The sequence below is a fragment of the Folsomia candida genome, unplaced genomic scaffold (genome assembly GCF_002217175.1).
Source record: "Folsomia candida strain VU population unplaced genomic scaffold, ASM221717v1 Fcan01_Sc007, whole genome shotgun sequence".
NCBI classification, from domain to species: Eukaryota; Metazoa; Arthropoda; class Collembola; order Entomobryomorpha; family Isotomidae; genus Folsomia; species Folsomia candida.
The window spans coordinates 3,057,521-3,077,212 of NW_019091199.1; the positions used below are offsets into that span (position 1 = coordinate 3,057,521).

Below are 19,692 nucleotides of genomic sequence, written 5' to 3' on the forward strand. Positions count from 1 at the left end.
GGGTGAAGGCTATATAATCATCGATAGTGTCATCATCCTCGCGCATTCATCCTCCATCCATCTATGTAAAGTTGGAATTCTAGCGTTTGTCACCCATAAATAATTAACCATAAGATAACATAATTCTATCGTGATGATGAATACGCTCAACGAACGTTTGTGAAGTTATCATGATAGAGTTGGATGCAATCATGCAAAATCTCCACTCAAGTTTTCTGTTTTTTAACATTCCTCCATATCTCGTCATTTTGGAGGTCGAGCTAAAAGAGCTGTGGTCAATGTACGTACGTATGTCCCATTACTTATTTGCCACCATCATATGTGTAGATATTTAGCAGTAACTGCAAAATTCTTCTTGTCTTGACACAGTCAGTTCTTCTTCGGCGTTTAGTCACAGAGTGGACTAATAGGAGTCGTAAGTAATAAGCAATATAACCATCTACGAGTAGAAACAAGTAGGATACATACATACACAGATAGATAGCTCGTTTTTTATTATTAATGATCACGCTGCATGCCAAGTCCAAATCATGCGAGTCCCTAATCTCTGCTACGGGTTGAAAGTTTGTCTCATAAATTAGCAAAGGATTATTAAAAACACAAGCCAGCACAGTAGTTAGGCAGCAATATTGACACTAAGATACTGCCAACTTTTATAAGTTAAGCAATTTTGCAATTGAATGGCCAGTGTAGCTCATTGAATCTTCTTGTCAAGTCTGCGACGAGTCCAACATCCTCAGAGTTAAAAAAGCCAGAGCTGCTGGGTCACTGATTATTCTGTCAGCAAGTATTATTAGTACGATTGCAAATTTGGAGACGGCGAGAAGCGTGTTATAATATTGCATGGTGATTACTAAGTAGTTTCGTCGTGGTGGGTGCGTGAAGATGTCTCAATTAGATCTAGTTACTCCAAAGTGATGTGCGAATTGGTATGAGTATTAGACAAAAGAGTCGTTAACAAAAGTTGAGACTGGAGAATTGTTTGCATGTCCTGCTCGCTCGTAAATAACGTGCCTGAAACTAAGCAAGTTTCGGAGTGAGGTAAGTCATGAGACTTTCCATTTCCTTTCGTTCATCGACATGTGGTGCCTTTTAAACTTGGAGATGGCCGATTAGTGAAGCGGGAGGGTGGGTGGTGGGAGTCGCGTGGATCTATTTGAGGTCACTCGAACAAGGGGATGAAGAAGACAGGAAGGAAGGAAGGATGTTCCTCAGAGATGCACAATTGGATTATCCGATAATGAGAGACACGAGCCAAACAGCCATCCACCCCAAACGGCCGTCTGTATTATGCAGTGTGGCCAACTGTTGTCACTAAGGTGCCCTTAACTCGTTGTGGTGGCAGATGGTCCTTATAATTCCTTCACAAGTCTCTCTCTCCGCAGGCGAGTGCAAGCATTTCAGAGGATTATTATCTCACGTCACTTTTTCACTTGGGGCGAAAAACGCAAGTTTTTGGCCGTTGTTTCAGTCCATCTACTTATGATCTAAATTGTTCCGCCTCATGATGATGGATCGATATCCTAAACGCTGTATTGTTGCTGCTGTTTAGTAGTTGTGAGGATTTAAACTTCCAAGGGCAGCGGCATGTAATTTCTCGTTCGGAGGTCAGTTGCGTTTTCTGCTAGGCTTAGTCACTCCAGAATTGTGATCCGCTCAGGCATACATTGAAGGAGGAAGTGGAAGGGGATACTTTGCAGTTACACAGAGTATTTGGAGAGCTGTGGTCGTGTGTACATTGCACAATTTTGCAGAGGCACACACTTACCATCAACAAACGAAGGCAAGTGGTTGCAATTTATTATTGAGCCGTTTGTTAGTTTGTTACTGTCACCTGCGTGCCCTCAATCGAAACAAACCCTGCAAATCACAAAGTGCACGAGGAGGAGGAGAGGTGAATGAAATCATTAGAATTAATTGGGAGGGTGGCCAGCGTTATTTGGTGATTGATTGAAAAGGAAGGGAGGAGACTCGCTGCTGCTGCTGCTGCTGCTCTTCTATAAATAATTTATAATAGCTCATTATTACAAGTTAGTAAGTGAAGAAATGGTCGTATTGTTGACCATATTTGTCTAGTTGGGCTTCATATGTAGTTATAGTGTAGCATAGTGTGGCATCACTATCAAAATGTGTGCGTTTGTGAGTGTAATATGCAAATTATTAAGTGCAAAAGTCGCAACATCTCTTGTGCTATAGGATCCCCCTTCTCAGCAAACAAAAAGGCCAGTTAGTTGCATGATTAGTAAGTAGTAGGATCAACAAATCGTACACTACCAGTCGTGCTGTCTTTAAGGAAAAAGCCTTCAAAAGTGGTGTGTGGACTGATTCTAAAATATTTCAATCGTGGCATTCCTTAAAACTCAGACTACGACGACGACGAGTCTCTGACCAAACTTCCGAGTCTGACCAAATATTTAGTTAGAATTTCCCATTTTCAGTCTGTAACGAAACGAAAAGCTGTAAAATCCTGGTGTGCTTTATTGCAACGACAATTGGGCGTCCACTCTTGGAGACAAATAATAAATAAGTCGGGAACAAATGTCACAGTCAACACTTTGTCCTGCATATTGTCACATTGGTTTGTTCAAACTCATTGTTGTCCCAGAAAGCAAATAATAAAAGAAGTCTTGTTATTTGCTGCATATTGTGCAAACGCCTGGTCAGTTATGTAGTAGGGTAAATCTTGTTCTCTCGAGTTGTAGCGATCGTGAGGGTTTCGTCTCATTTTTGGTCGACTCTTTATACGCAAGCATACCAGTCTGAGGATGAGTGAGTGGACAACCTGGTACGCACAACTTTTTCCTTCTTGACGAATAATCCTTTTGAATTTACAACCTCACGACTTTATCATTTATCCGTTTGAAAAAGAGCTGCACAAGATTTAAAGAACTTGCTTATTTATCACGCTCTTCAAGCATCTCATTTGCCAGCCAATCCTCCCTCACGGACACCGGGTCTGGCATTATAGGATGGTCACTTATCTTCGTATAAGCATGCATAAAGTGTACATTGTGTATTTATCTATCTTTGGGGCCCTTGCCTCTTAAGTCTCTCTCACCACGATGATTACACACCATGAACTTCTTATATAATCAGCCAATATTTGCTTTCCTTCCTTCCTCCTGCTCGTGACTCAAGCTCAATATTTGGGAACGAGAGCGAATGTGTAAAAGTACTGTTCATCGCACTTGAGAGGGACGGAGAAGAAATTATAATTTTTTGAGTAGGGAGAATCTCAACCGAGACCTCCAAGGTTAAAAGTCGCAGTCTTGGAGAAGTAGTAAAACAACAATTAAAAATGTGACTCTTGGAGAGGGGAAAGAAAACCCATAAGAATTATGAAGAAGCAGCTCAGTAGCAAATCAGAGAGTGGAAATATGAGTGATGTTCTCCAGCTTGCTCCTGCTGCTGGAGAGAAAGGATAAGGAACTTCTCAATTCCTTCTTAATTTGTGCGTTTAGTTGATTGTTGTTGTAAGGAAGTACTTCTTCTGCATCTCCAAACATGTACGAGTTGTATTGGTTGAACTGGTCGGTGGTGGTCTGCAACGTCTGGTTCGGATGGGTCGTGTAAACTAAGAGTGGGCCTGAATAAAGGTCGTCTGCCGCATGAAATAATGTGTCAGTGTGTTCCCTTCTTTCTCGTCGTCGTTGTGGTGCAACAAAGGCTCCTTTCACTCGGAAAGTCTGAAGGCAGAGAGAGAGAGAGGACTTGACTCGTCGTCTCAATCTGCTCCCTCCCTCCGCCTCGCAGCCCTTAATCTTATCTCTCTCGGAACGCAGGCTGAGTGAAGAAGTAGTTGGTTCAGTTCGTTCATTACAAGTCTCATCCTTTCCTCAAGGTTCTCCTTTGCATTCCATGTACCAGTCAAGCCAAGAACTCCATCATGCCACGATTCAATAATCATTAAATTACATAATTCTATGAGTGAAATAATAATTTCTGTGTGTATCGTGTAATTTCAGGCCAACTGACCCTGGAACTAAGCAAGATAAAATATATACAAGAACTAAAGACGGTGACAAGAGTGCAGTCGTGTTATCACCACCATTTACTTAACTGAACTGATTAGTGTTTAGTAGACCCAACTCCTCGTAGACATGAATCTGCATGAGAACAAAGTGGTGGACATGGGTGGATCTACAAGCAATGGAGGTTGTGAGGACGTCCCAGATGATAATGAGGACGATGAGAGTCCAGTCTCTCATTTCTACAACTCTTACGCCTACCTCTCCTCTCTCCAACGCCACTGGTCTGAGCAAAATCGCCACCACCGAAACGTCCCTGGGGACTTGGTCACAACCCCACTCACTTCACGCCCCTTCGACACCATCCGGAGGCGAAATAATATTCTGCACCTTCAACAAGAGGCAGCAGACTTATCACCAAGGAAGAAACCTGCCTGCAATTGTAGCTGTCATAACGAGGATCACTTGAATCAGGACAAAACTGGCAGTGACCGAAGAAGTGAAGTTGATCTTTTGAGAGCAGAATTGGCACGCGTGTGTTGCGAACGAGACAGTCTTGCAATTCAAGTGGAGCAATTGCGAATGGAAATTCTTGCCGGTGAGCTGGGCAGGCTGGACAGTAGTGCAATTATCATGGGTCAGAGTCAGAGTCAAGCACAAACTGTTTCTGCCAAACTCCGAGGAGTGGGTGGACTTTGCATCGACGGAGTGAATGGAAGGGGAAGGTCAAACTCTGGGCCTGAGGAGGATGATCAGGATGATGACCAAGTGCAGCTTCAGCAGCAGAAAGGGTGTCCTTCCATCGAGCAGGGCGAGACTGCAGTGCAAACAGTTACGGAGAGTCGTGGGAGTGGTGTCCAAGCAGTGTGTCACAGTGATTTGGGGGACAGGACGGTCGACACACAGAAATTATTGGAGCTAACGAGTGAGATTGATGACATGGTTGCCGACAAGGAGAAAGCTGAGAAGGAAACGGAAAGATCAGACGACGACGAGAGGGGGGTGGATGAAGATGATGATGACGAGGATGAAGTGGAGATGATAAGTGCTCATCTCATCCCGCAAAAAGTAGATGATAACGTTCAAATGGCTCCGATAAGGTTAGTGCCAAAACTTTGTAAATTCATTTTTTTGCGTCATTCCCCATTCCCCAGAAATATTTCCACGACCATTAATTTATTGCCTTGTATTTCAATCCTACCATCACAATCACCCGAAACTTGTTGATAATCGATTATCGATGTTATCTTTTCCTCTGTCTAAGAAATGGACCCCTCGCATATTTTATGTCCCACTGCCATTATTATAAATAATGGAATAATAAATAGGATGCCTCTCTCCACTATTTTGTATGTTCCTCCTCATGAATAGGGACGATGAGGTTATTTATTGACGTATTTTGTGCCTGAATGTGGAATAATCGATAATATGCAGTCCCTTTAAAAGTCTGACTTGTTTATGAGATAGGAACACAGGCGATGGTCTGACGATTAGAAATGTAAATGAGACTAATTTACGAGCACACCTTTCTTTATTGACGGGGTGGTGGCCATAAAAATGCTAATCCACACCATTTCTCCAAACATTACACGTTTTGTCCAGCAGCAGCAGCAGCCAAAGACGTGATAGTTGATTCACACAGACACAAATTATTACTATGCATTTATTCCGGCTACCTGTTGATCCTAATCTTTGTCAACTCCATAATCTTTTTTTTATGCCCTCTGGAAAATGGACCCGTTGACTGACTGCTATGCTGGACTTTCTGTTCGTATGCAGGCTTACTTTTCTCCCCAAAAAAGTTGAGATTCGTCTACTCCACTAAACTCAGCATACATTTTGAAGGAGCTCAAAAAGTCTTGGATAAAACGGAACACGGAAACAAAATAAATATGGAAACATTTTAAAATTAATTGGACGCAGTTTGACTAGTTTATGTGGTTTTTACTAAAGAGGAGGAAAAGTTTATGAGCCCGACAATGTCAAATTATTGGCCAAGTGTGTCAATCTCACCATGAATTCTCGGAATCACAAAGGTATGCATCTATTACTGCTTCGACGCTTGTGAGACACCGTACTTCTTTACTCCCTGGGTCAATGAAGGGAAGTTTGTTCATAAATAAAATAAAACCGCCGTGCCGCCTTTGTTGTTGTCCCCTCGAATTTGGCTGAGTTACGAGATTGAGAAGTTGAAGGAAGTGTCAAGGTTTGTTAGGACCCTTTTGTGCCCTCGTCTCCTGCCGTGAAGTAACTTTGATCTTCTTGCTGCTCTGAGGATCCGTGCTGCTGGTGGTGGAGGGATAAATGTGTCACACTTGAGTTCAAAGGGAAATTATTATTATATAAAAGCTCGCATAATTTCCCATGAAGTTCATTCAGCACACACACCCAAAATAAAATAATGTACAAGTTGCATTTGATCCAGAGAGATTTCTTGTCCGACATATCAAATACTTGCTTATTTACAAGATGGGATTGTTCAGTAGGACAAATAAAATGCCAACAATCTGGGAGTTGATCACAAATGCCAGCTTATCCATTTTTTGTAAATAATTCGTGAGTTGAAACGTAATCGGATCTTATTCTACTTTCCCGAAAATCTACGCGTAACCAAAATGGGATTTATTTATGAGATTGGATTATAGTCAGCATTTTTATTCCTAGAAATTTTATAAGGTTTTTTTAACCAAACAACATCCTCGTAAATAGTAAACGAGCATTATTGTTCTTGTTTTTTCGTACCGTCGTCGCAAAATCGCAGGAAAATGATCACAGATTGACAGCTAAAAGTAACTGCACTAATAAACTTGCTGATATTAAGTTAAAATATTTGATATTTACTGCAACGGTGGTATTAATTGAGCATTATCTGCGTGAGGTTGGAGGTGGTGTGGGTGCAGCGATGCATTTAATTTCTCAAAGTGACAAATTCATTCAAGGAAACGGACATCCGGTGGCATCCCATCATTACAGAGACTGATTTTCTATACTGATTTAACGTCGGCAAAGCGGTGTGCAGTGCACTTTATAGTTTTATTTATGGAATACTGACAATTAAAACTGCCGTCATCATCACATACACAAAGCATTAATTTCATCCCTGTATTTTTGCATGCGTGGAAATGACAAGACTTCAAAATTAGTCTTGGCACTGGTATTTCTTTCACGCTTTTAAGTAAAAATTGATTTTGTGCACTTTTAACTTGAAGTGGTAAAAAATGAGACATAAAGTATTGTCACATTTGGTTGCAAAGTGGGCAATTACAATTACAAAATGCGACGGCCGCGACCCATTAGCACGTAAAACAAAATACATACAAACTATTCTTGACTTCTGTTCTGTTGTCGCCTTCTCGGTTTGAAAAGGAGGAGGTGAAAGATTGGAAAAAATACGACGGCGTCCAAGATAAAAGACAGACTTTGGCATAAAACGATGACGATCTTTTCTTGAGGGCACTGCTACACTTTGGCCATGCTCACACCGAAAAGTAATGTTGACGTTCAACATAATCGTTGCAAATGAGGGAGAAGCATAATAATAAGTGCATAATAAGCATTGAGTAAAGTGGTAAGTAGTGCATGCTTGCATAGTGAACTTCTCACTTAATGACGCTGTATGACCATTTAACTTTTAGCCCCACAGCAGCACATCGCATCAGCAGCAGTAGTAGAGCTAAAAATCTATTTAGTAAGTAGCTGTTTGAGCAGATACATATGCAGCTTCGGAGGATGGGATGATAACAGTAAAGCAGCACTTGACTTGACTTCAGTTAGTAGTTAACTCTGCCAACCAAGACCATAAGCAGTTTAGCCAAAGCAGTCAGTCAGTCAGTCATCAGTGTACATTTGATTGTTGGCGAATCAACACAACAACAACATTCAATTCGATTCCTTGACGGCAAGTTATTGTGCACGTACAGAGGACTCGAGTAGCTTTACTTGCTCCATTGTTGGTCTTCTTGTTCAATATCCGCTCTTCTTGTCCTCCTCATTGTGCACGCACGATACGGCTCATTGTTCAGCAAGAACACGCTGATTGTCACAGGAGTAGGAGTGAATTAGTGATACAAATAAAGCCGGTTTTTATCATCACTAATTCTCGGATTGTGTCAGTGTGTGACTTTGCGGTTTTCGCATGTGTACTTATTCATTTATTCTCTACTCACCAATCCAAGGAGCTCTCGATGCTATTTACGCCACTTTAATTAGCCTGCATTAAAAACACTTCAAGGTTTATGACGCCATGAATAACATTGCTCGGATTTGCATATTCATCGCCAACGAGTTTTTCATGGTCGAAGATCATCCTGCCAATTGTTTTCCTAAAGTACAGTTAAATTAATGAGAACAAATGAGAAACCGTGCTAAAAGTACTAAGAGCGGCTAAAAAATATCCGATTCTTTTAAATTGTCCAAATAAAAGAAGAAAAATGCACCTCTTTTTCCAAGAAAGTAAACAATTAAGGTGTGAAGGTCGTCCTGCTTGGGCTGGTCTGTCGAACTTATTTGTCTGCATAGCAGCATGTACCAGCTCGTGAGACAAATTCACCTGAATCAAACCAATCTCACACACTCATCCCAGCAAACAAGCAACCCCAGAGCGAAAGGAAAAAGTGTTTGCATTCCAATTAATCGATGTAAATCTTTGGTTGGTGATCAAGTACTTATTTCCAAGTGCTCAGACGAAAGGCGAAGGAAATGAGTTGACAAGTGTTTGCTTTGAGTTGAGATTCTACAGAATTTGCATGCTCAAACAGACGCAAGTTACAAGTGGCGTTTTTCTTGTTCTAAATTACCTATGAGCTGGAGAATGTGGAAAGAATTAGTAGAAAATTGTTGGTAGTGGCAGTAGCAATAGTGCAGAAGACCTCATAAAAGGCTATTATACATATAGTAATATCACAGTCGTGAGGTGTGCTAATGTCCCAAAATTGTGAGATCACTCCGTGTCCAGGTGTCCTCCATCGAGTAGGATGATGATCACGCTGGCTGGATAATTTGTTGTTTACGAGGAAACTTTATTGTATTTCTTCTAATAACTGCACAGTTGGTGCTAGCAAAAATTTTTTAGAGGTCGTGCTTCTCTGATGGTGTGATATTCAGAGCTGAAACAAAAACTTTTATCATCTTTACTTGTGTGCCGTGAATTATGATTGATTGTGTCTCCACATTTGTGGCTGAACTTACTTGTTTGATAATCAACCTTGATTGTGGATTTTCTATACGTGCCGGTTCATTACTCGAAGCGACGAAGCTGTCCAAGTTGGGAATTTCAATCAACATATTTGTGTGGTATCCAAGAATTATTCACTCCCAACGCAATCAATTTCTCATAACGGATTTAGTTTAGTTTGTCAGCCAGTTTGTGTACCGTGTTTGTTTCTTATTTCATTGAAGACTGATCAATAACTAATCAACTTATTGGTTGCTAATTTCCTATGATCCGTTACCTGCTTATTGTGACCTATCTGACAGAAAATGAAGAATTTTGAAGGGCAATAGTCTAAAAATTCCCTTAAATGGAATGTTGAACTAAAGGGCATAATCAGTTAATCATTGTGTTTTTCCTGCCTGCCCCAAAAAATGAACGGCGTGTCATTTATTTTGTGAAACCAAACTATGGCATTGACTCTTTAGCTGAAAAACCTACACAAACGACCACTAGTTGAACTTCCATATTGAGACACATTTTATAAGTCTGGGGATGAAATGCGGAAATGTGTTGATGAGAACTTCCAAAATGGGCCGCCCAACGGACACGCAAATAAATAACAAGCAATAAACATGGACCTTGCAAACCAGATCTTGCCGAGTTTAAACTGAGAAGATTAGGTTTCGCAGCTGCAAATTGTGTGAAAATGACCAAGGGGCGCAAGAAGCGAATGTTTGGAAATGACGACGAGAGCGAGTTGGAATTTTCCGAAGCCGTCCTCGTCTCCGACATTCGGAGGCGGGTGTACAACGCGGAGGGTCACTTGAACGACCCTTTCGCCCACTTTCTCTGCCGCTCCAGGGCCTACAGGCTCTGCAAAAGGTAGGAATTCCCACCCTGTACACCCCATTATTTGCTATTGTTCAAGCAGTTAAAGTTGTCAAAATCGTAGAAACAAGAATTATGTATGTACACCAATCGGATACTCTGATAATTATACTCGAAACTCACAAGTCTTGTTTTCGCAGCAACAAAAAACACGATAATCTACATTATTCAGCACTTGTCACTCTGTGAAACTGTGCATGATGGAGACATAATAATATGCACATATGTACATGCTATGCTAGCTATGTATAAGGTATACATAGCTGTAAATAATATGGAACCAGGGGCAAGTCGTCTAGATTAATTAAGGGTCATCATCATGGTCATAGAACAACCCACACACGTGAGGATGATATGAATAATGGACTGGCTGCCAATCCATCACCCAAGAAATTCAAGTTCTTCTTCGTTATCTCCTCCCGTCACCCGTTGCACTTATTCAAGGAAGCACCCAGCCAGATCTTCATCATTCGGTCCGATGATCATCTTCAAGCTCAACGCTCTGTTGTTGATCCGAGCCACGAGTTCAAATAAATAAATAATTGCCAAATGTGTGGCTCAGGGCGGAGGACGGAATCGTAATTTGAAAAAATATTTATTATGCAACTACACACACACACACGTTCATCCATCCATGATTACAGCCCGGAATTCGTGAATTGTATTGTAATTAGGACTCGACTCCTTCCTTACCACCGCCACTCGAGTATCTTGGAAATTAATATGTGGAGCACAATCATTGGTCTACGCAGAGTATTGAGAACATTTTTGCTTATGGTAATGGAAATGGAGCGTTTTTCGTTAGTGCAGTCTTGCCCACATTTCACACTCCATCGGTTCCCCTCAATTTCTTTATTGTTTGAAATTACTGAGTGGAAATGCATTCTGATTGTCAGAGAGTGAAATGAGACATGATTTTAGTACAATTCCATCCATCCTTCCTTTGCATTTTAGGTCAGCTACTTTAGAGGCTTGCTTAGTTTGGTCTGGTTTGGTTTTCGCTGGTCCATTGTTACATTTTTATGCACCAAATGGTAAGCAGGAGGGAGATTTTATTAACATTTTTATTTTATAAGGGCGAAAAGTACAAAGGAATAGGACTGGACAATGGGCAACTGCGTTACATTTTTTATTAGCAGAAGTGAACAATTAGATGTTGTGCTCGTAAAAAAATGTTGAACATGAAAATGGTGTCCAATCCAATTATTAATTAACTGTAAAGGCAATCTTAATTTCTGTAGAGTGATTCCTACATATCTAGAAAAGTCCGTTGAAAAAAATAACAATCGATGCATCGAGTGGACGTTGACTTGGATTGACCTCTCACACCCACGCCAACCTACGCCCCAACTAGTTAAATACATGTACATTGTCATTCAAAAGTTCAGTTTGCTTGTCAGTGTGCCAATAACCGATGCGGAGACTCAAATTAAATCAACCATCTGATTCATTCATTTGCAAATAAGAAACTCGGAAATATTTTTCTTTTTGCTTTGAGCGATTATAAGTATGTATAAAGTGAAGTCTATACAAATTTTTAAAAAACCTTGATTTTTGTTTGGCTGAAAGGGTTAAATGTATTCCGTACGAGGATCACCATTTTATTTTGTTTTATGCCGTGTGACATAATTAAGATGCAATCTGCTCCTTTACAGTTTTTATCTTCCCCATAAAACTGCCCTCCAACTGTTTCCGACTTGTTCATCGAGCTGCTCTACTGGCACACACACACACTTAGCGTCCATTTCATACGAGCAGTTTACATTCTACATTTATTTTAATGATAATGAGACCATTTCTTAAACGAGTGTTCAAAATTGAACACGTTGTCGTAAATATGTAACGTTACAGATTTGGTAGAAACATTATCTGACATGACATGCAATCTTTTTTGCAAATCTTTCAAATAACTGCGAATTGACTAAAATCTGTGGAATGAAACAGCAAAAACTTTTCAACTTTCTTCTCATTTGTATAAACCCTTTTCCTACTTATTTTTTAGAGGTAAATAGACAGACTATTGACGACAATTGAAATGGGAGAACATTTGCTCTGCGTCTGTCTGCATCGATTGTTGAGATTCGTTTGATCAAATAAGTCTCTCTTTTACCTAATCATTCTACGAGCTAATAAAACATTTGCCCAGAGGCACAACAAATAGCACTTGCGATTAGGATGTGTTTATGTGTGTTGAAGGAAAAACTTTGTGGATGACAGATTAAGTTTTATTCTGCACTCCTCGTGCCATGATTTACACGCCATGCAGCTCTACATAAGTATAATATCGCACCCTTTCAAAAACGTAAATCTGGCAATAATTAGTTTCTCCTCAATATGTGAGAATGATGAGGGAAGGAACCACGCACGGCAGCAGCAGGTGTGGCGTTTTGTGCATCAGATTATTGTTATGAACTTGCCACAATTGCAGCATTCCGTTGACTTTTTTTCAAACGAGGGAAAGTATTTCGACATTTTCCTCAAAGTTTCCCCTGCCTTACACAAGACCTGTGAAACTAGTAACCCTTGAGTACACTTGTTTATGTAGGTATGTGTGTAGGTAGGTAGGTGTGAATGCCGTACGTTCGATAGGTATTCGTGAGGGATTACTTATTCTAATGCTCATCAGATGCATAATTGTGGGAACCGAGTTAAACAATGCCGTGCTGAGTGGTTCTGTTGGTGAAATGGTGACCTAGTCGCTACACATACCGAGTCACGTTCAATTTTATTATATGTGTACAAAAGGAGTTCGTTAATCTACATAGATTTCCCATCAATGCAATCAGATTACTTATGTGTGTAGCTTCATTTGCATAATCTAATGATTTAAATATTATTTCAAATTAGTTGGGCTCATCTCAAAAAACATTGTTTAGTTGAATCTCTCCCTTTCCATCCACTTCATTGTTGTGGAGATTAGCTGTTGAGTCTGCTTGTAAACACATTGTAATTGTGGCTGGCGTTGTCGTAGTCGATACAGAGTTCTGCATATTCTCGCAGTTGTCACTTGGTTGTTTTGTTGTGAAAACAAAGGATGGCCCAAGGATGATGTGTCGAGTGAGATGTTAAAAGACTGGCTGACAACAATCCTTAATAATAACGAAAATGGAAAACAAATAGCGATTGTTCACGGTGATTATTATTAATTATTACTTCAGCACGTCCTCCTCTCTTGAAAGACAATTAGAAGAATGCGAATTTCTTCTTGGATTGAGATTTGATTTATTTTTTTCGATGTCATCCAGTCGTCCTGATGCGGGACAACTTTCATTTTCTTATCCTCTCCTCGTTTTTTACGACAATAACTTATTTGGATTTGCACATAATACTTATTTATGCTAAAGTGTAAAAATTTGGGTTAATAAGTTATAACAGAAAAAAATGTGACAAAATCCCTTTGGTGAAAATGAAAGCTACAAATTATTACAAAAAACCACATTTTGTAATAGGTTTGACTATGTTGGTTCATTTATATAGTTAAGAGCTCATGAATTGTGTAATACTTCAGTGTGGTGAGTGAAAAAATCCCTAATTTTGTGGCGGTTTTAATTTGTCTTGTTTTTTGTTCAGAGTGATTTGGATTAATGCATATGTCAACACAAAATAAGACATAATTAAAATGCAGAAATAATTATTAACGCCGTTTTTCTCGTCCATTGAAGTAATTGCTTGTCCAAAATGTTCGAGAATGAGAAAAAATCAGCAGTGTTAGTGGGTCACATTTAACATAACATTATACAACGTTAAATGAAATGGATTTTCACCCCGTCGCCGTCATTATATGGTTATTTTTTGCAGCGCATGTAATAAAATATGTTTGACCTCGTTGCAGCACAAATCCAATATTGTTTTAATAACAAAATTTTATGGTAATTTGGCAAGCTTTTAATAAGTCTGACGAAAAATCATGTAATGTACTACGTAAAGTACACACAAAAGTACTCAGTCACCGGTTCTCCTCTCGCGTTTTCTTGTACACATGCAATAATTAAAACATAATATGTCGAGTAGAATTGAATTCCACAAGATTTGTACAAATCAAAACAATTTAGGGAACAATTTAGTCCAATTTGTTGTGAGGATAGAATGAATTTCGTTCCAAAGTAGTGGATTCATGGGCACGCCATTTGCAGTGAGGCTGCCGATGCCCTCTGTCAGCGTTTCTTCGCCTCCTCCAACGTTCATTCTCGCCTCCTCGGAAAGTTGGCTCCTCAGTCACTCGTCTTTGTTGTGTCGTCGCAACAATGGAAAACTTTAAAGCAGTCCCGACCACTAAAAACAACGAATAAAAAGAGTCACACGGACCGACACACGCGACAAATTGTTTATTAACGTCTGCTACGAATGCATTGTTGACCTCAAATGAATGCTTCTTTCTGAATCGTGTTTTCGCATGCCGTGACAGAATTAGCAGAAATCATGTCATGAGCAGACCCTGTATTTGCTAAAAATATTATGTTGCTCTGATTTCTACCATTCCCACTCGTCCATGCAGAATATTCGTATAATAATTTGTTGCCATCTTATACATATGTACTTTACCTGGCTGAGCTGGAGATAATTTCATGCATTTATTCCCCCACACGCACAGAAGCATAAATTGGCTACTATTGTTATTCCTTCATGTTCTGGTACAAAAGCAGTTGTTGTTGTGTAACTGGATAGGATTTGCGAAATTAAGTCACACAACATTTTGCAAGCGGATAAATAATATAGCTCGTGGCTCGTCCGTTCGTGCACCTCTATTTTTCATCCCATTACCTACGATTCTGCTCTCCAGTTATTGCTCGTCTTAAAGTTCGTACTTTTTGCAGGAGTTGAAAACATTAAGTTGTTACTATCAAACTTTTAAGTAATTTGTGAGCTTCGTGAATTGTAATAATATATTCCAATAGCGTTGTGATGTGCATGCATGGATCATTGTATACATGTGCACGTAACGTATTGTTAAATACATGCATCGGTTGAATGTACATAGGTCTTTACCGATTTGTCCGAGAACGAAGGATAATGTGCGATTTATTGCTCTCCTGACTGCCAATAAGCAATCGTTAACTTGTGTCCTATGGCATCAAGCATTATTATAGCTCCTGCTGCTACGCAGAGGACGTAGAAAATCGATGGAGGAATATAATTTGGGCTCTATCTAACCTTGCTCTTCGTCACATTCGCTGACTCGATAATGCCGTGTGTGGCACTACTCCTTCTGAACAAACTTCACCAAAATCGCCGTAGTTCTGACCGGACGTGGTGCGGAAAAGTTCATACGGAATAAAAAGACGTGGGTGTAACGCTATGGATTAAGTTTCCACAAGTGCAAAGTCCAAAAGAAATTTAAATAATGGAGATGATGTCAGGGGACAATAAGTTTCTGGTCATCGTGCCCCTCGTGCTGGCCTTTGGCATGGTCAGCCTCTCTCTCTCCATCTGGTTGAGTGGGGCCTCTCCTCCGATGACCGCTCTCTCATGGCGACGCACTCTGGGGGGCTGCTGTCCAAACCAGTCTTGGTGGTGTTGGGGGTGGAGGAGACGACGGCGAAAACAGGACCGATTGTGCCGCTCCTGTGCCGTCCATTTGTCCAGCGGAGGTGGAAATGAGTTCGGAAAGTGTGGTTCCATCGAAGACCCTGACACGGCAAGTTTGAGCAGTTCGAAAAACTTTGTGCTGAAAGAAAGTCGTGCCAAATGCTGTGAGTGCCCTTGTCACTCTTGCGGGAAGGTCAGCGTGATTGCAGGGGTGGAATTTGGAGGTGCTACCAACGTCTGTTTTGATGGGGGTTTCCTCCGTGAAGTTTCTGGGGGTGGGGAAAGATCAGCAGGTGTGCATTTCACGGGCGGAGCGAAGCAGGTTGGATTGGAATACCTTCAAAAGATCAGGTTCGTTCATATCTTTATCTATTCTTGAATAGATGAAAATCAGTTTTGCGGTAATTATGAATTAATGAATAAGAAGAATTCCTAAAAATGTCTCGAATTACGTCCATTATTATTATCAATTAAATTTAAAAGCATTCAGTTTAAAAGCACCCATCCGTTGTTGACCAAAGATGAAGTGATCGTCATGATGGAGACGACGATGTTGAACGTCTTCTTTGATTCATACCGAGGAATGTCTTTCGTTGTGAAAGATTGTATTGTGGGAGATAAAAAATGGAAATGAGCGATTAGAAAAGTTCAACTGAGAGTGAAATTCGAGACCATTTTCGACCTCCTCATCCTTTCTAATTCTTTTCCTACTATTTATTTTTTCCAATTTTCTAATCTTTTCAATGAATAATCCTTTGTGTAAATTGATAGAGTGCAAGAATTTGGGACTGCTCCCTTCTTCTCTCGTCTAGAAGTTGGGCCCATCTCGTTTTTTGTACATTTCTTATTCTCCAGTCCTCCTTTCTTCCTATTTATCAGGCATATCGAATCCAATGAAGAGTAAAAATCTCAGTTTGATCTTCTTCTCCTTCGCTGGATGATGATGCATGCACCTTTTTCTGGATAATGAGAGCCCTGGACAAATTGTGATAATCTGAACCATCCTTCTTTCTTCTTCTTCTTCTTTGAGACGTATGTGTGTAGCATATTGGTCATCTGATTGGTAATTTGTGCCGGTGCAATGGTTCCACACAGCTGGAGGGGTAGATTGTTGAGCATATTGTTGGAACATGTGAACAAGGTGCAGCAAGTGGCATGTTTCGTTGGATGGAGTTGGCAATGGGATTGGTTCAGGATTAGGGAGCAACTTGTCGTATTGTTTGGAATGAAGAAGGTGCGGGAGGAGAAAGCTTTTATTCTGTTTGGAGAAGAGATTACTTCGAAAAGGAGTGAACCGAGGAGCTACTGCATTTTTATTGTTTGGTTGGTTGATTACTTTTGGTCATGTTTCGTGGCTTCCTCCACACGTTTCACCTGCTTGTTGCCTGAGACGAAATATGTAGATAAATACTGATTGATGGCATTTGATGCGATGATGGTGATGTTCTCCATTTTTTCCACTCGGATCATCTCGATCGTCACCTGTGCAACCGAACAAATGATGACTTTTACAATCTTGACCAGCTAATCGTTCATGGTTTAAAATCTATGTTGAGGATTTTACATTTGAGACGACGTCAACCAAAACTCGTCACTTTGTGATAATAAAAATAACCCAACAACACACGAGTCCATGAAGCAGTCCTTCATCCTGTCGTCATAATCTCCACTTTTGAATATATAACAGTGAACACTTGACTGCACCTGAGAGACATTAAAACAGATAACAAATCCAGCGAGACAAAGACAACGAGACAATGCGATGCTTATAAACTCGACGAGGTGAGTTGTGAACAATGCGTAAATCCGAATGTTTTTTCACGCAACAGAAAACGTGGTGACAAGAATGGTTGGCGTTTGAATGCGACCAAACCACGACCGCTTAAGGAGACGCCAAGGTTTAAAAAATTACGTAATTTGTCTCACATGTGTATTTACGTACGAGTTCTACATAAGTGTGTAACAATCAATAAGAGGGAACAAATTTATTGTGCACAGCTAACTTTAAGCTAGACGAGAATGATGCGTTGATCAAGTTATGATTTCTGCACCGGAGATTGCTCAGCAGATTTAGACATTTCGTTGGTCGACCAACGAACGCGGGAGGAAAGTTAAGACCAGGAGTTGTCTGACCGTTGTTAAAGTGGGCACAAAGAAAAAAACTGACATTTTTACAAACGGAACTGGCTGAACACACGCCACTCTACTACGTACGTGTACTGCTACGTAGGCTATTATACATATACGTACCACACCCGCACTATTGTTGGCCGTCGTCGGTTTCTTTGTTGACCAGAAGAGAAGATAGATTTCAAGAGCGATTATTTCCTCTTCACAGCCACCATTCAATTCAATTGCTTGTTAATATTATTCCATTGCATGTACTGAGAACATGTCAATAGCTGCAGACAGACGAAATGTAAATCGAGAAGCCTCGAAGTTGAGGCGAGATTTGTTATTCTCACAAAAAAATTGATGCTGCTGCTGGATGGACCAAGTTAATAAAATTTACGATTTGTAGTTTTATTCTCGGATTTATCTTATCTTTATTCCCCCTTCGTCTTGAACAAAGTAAAAAGGAGAAGAAAATAGATAGGAATAAAAGAGGGGCATGAATCTCCTTGTTTTAAACTCCTATTATTACACTCGGTTCGACTTTGTTGGAACTAAATGGAATCTGGAGGAAAAATATAATGAACGCATTTTCAGTTCTTTTCTTCATCTTCTTTGTTGAGTTGGTTATTTTTATGCAACATCTTTAGTCTCTCTCTGCGTACTTATTATCATGTGATCTCGAAGACCATCTGCCACTTGCTCCTCTTGACATGCAGGCAACTGCCACGCGAGACCTGAAATTGTGGACGAGTGACTTTTACACCCTCTCCGCTTATTAACAAGCTCTTATCAATAACGCCTCCGTTGCCAGCCAGGCCACATTCATAACTCATTACACAAAGACGCAATATATGTATGCGACCCGATGCAGTATGATTATCAATGCGATGAATATATATGCAGCCAAGTCGAAGTCGCACGTAGTTGTGAAAATGGTTCTGAACATGAAAAGCCTTTCATTGCAGGTTTTTAAGTCCCTCATATTATTGGCGCACATGCCAAGAAATTTTGTCCCGTACTCGGTATTTGAACTTTTAAGGTTTTTTCCATCCTTTCGAAGAATCTCAACTCATAATGAGAGCACTTTTCTGAACCCAATTCGAGTTATTATGTATGTGGCAAGATGATCTCACTTTGCCATCGATGGTCATCATCAGACGAAGCAGAAGTTTGGGCAGCTGCTGCTGGAAGATCTCGAAAGAGAGCCAACCACCTGTCCACAGCAATCTGTTCGTGACACCAGGCCGAGAGCGAGCAAGAACAGCCCAGGGTTCAAGAAATAAGGGCCAAGGTGTACAGCACGGACCAAAAGTACCTTCTTGGCCAATACGAATAAGGTATTCCAATTGCCCCTTCGTCAATAATGATGACGAGTTGTTGCAGGTAGTTTTCTCTCCCGTCAGTCAGACCAAATCGCCCTTGACGTGGGTTAGGGTCCAGCAGAGTAATAGTGCTCCAGCCCAGTCCACCTCGGGGCATTGTTCTCCCATCAATAATTTTTACTCTTTTACAATTATTTATGTATGTGTGCTCTGATGGATAGATAGTTGCGGGGATCCCGCATCAGCGTCTTCTACGTCTGCTTTGAGTTTGCTGGAAATGTGTGAAGCAGTCCAGCTCTGGTTATTTGTGGTGCAAGAGTTGTCGCAGGCATTAATTTTGACAATGTGATTGTTGCATGTTCCCCACTGAATAATGGTGTTGGTTTGGTTTGTACTTTGTACAATGTTGAATGCGCATCTGGTCGCTAACTGTTTTTATTGTGAGGAGCTGCTGGTAATTTGAAATCTCGTCAGCTTGCAAGTGGTGGTCGTCGTCCCGTCCTGGGGTTCAGTTTACATGGTCTTAAATACGAATATATGTACATACACTTTCCTCCACAACCTTATTTCTCTCTCCAGCAGCAGGAGGATTATATATTAAGCAGTAATTGGACTCAAAGACCACTTTTTCTCTAAGGTTAACAAAGGTTGTTTTTAGCCAAAAGTGCTGCAACCATCTCCGTATCACAAGGTTCCACATGTTAAGAGAAAAATGCACACA

At 40.5% G+C, this 19,692-nt stretch overlaps 1 protein-coding gene across 4 annotated transcripts in view; it reads left to right on the forward strand.

Moving 5' to 3' along the window:
• The first annotated feature begins 860 nt into the window (after positions 1 to 860).
• Positions 861 to 19,692, forward strand: part of LOC110852772 (IQ motif and SEC7 domain-containing protein 1) — a 49,558-nt gene continuing 30,726 nt past the window's right edge. The window contains exons 1-2 of one of the 4 annotated variants that reach the window (XM_022100884.2): positions 861 to 1,041; positions 3,966 to 5,068. In XM_022100884.2, the coding sequence (XP_021956576.1) occupies positions 4,101 to 5,068 (968 nt within the window). In that variant the 5' untranslated portion in view covers positions 861 to 1,041; positions 3,966 to 4,100. Of the gene's footprint in view, positions 1,042 to 3,965; positions 5,069 to 8,904; positions 10,003 to 15,184; positions 15,886 to 19,692 lie in introns of those variants that run through there. The other 3 variants (XM_022100885.2, XM_035853927.1, XM_035853926.1) reach the window with 3 other exon arrangements.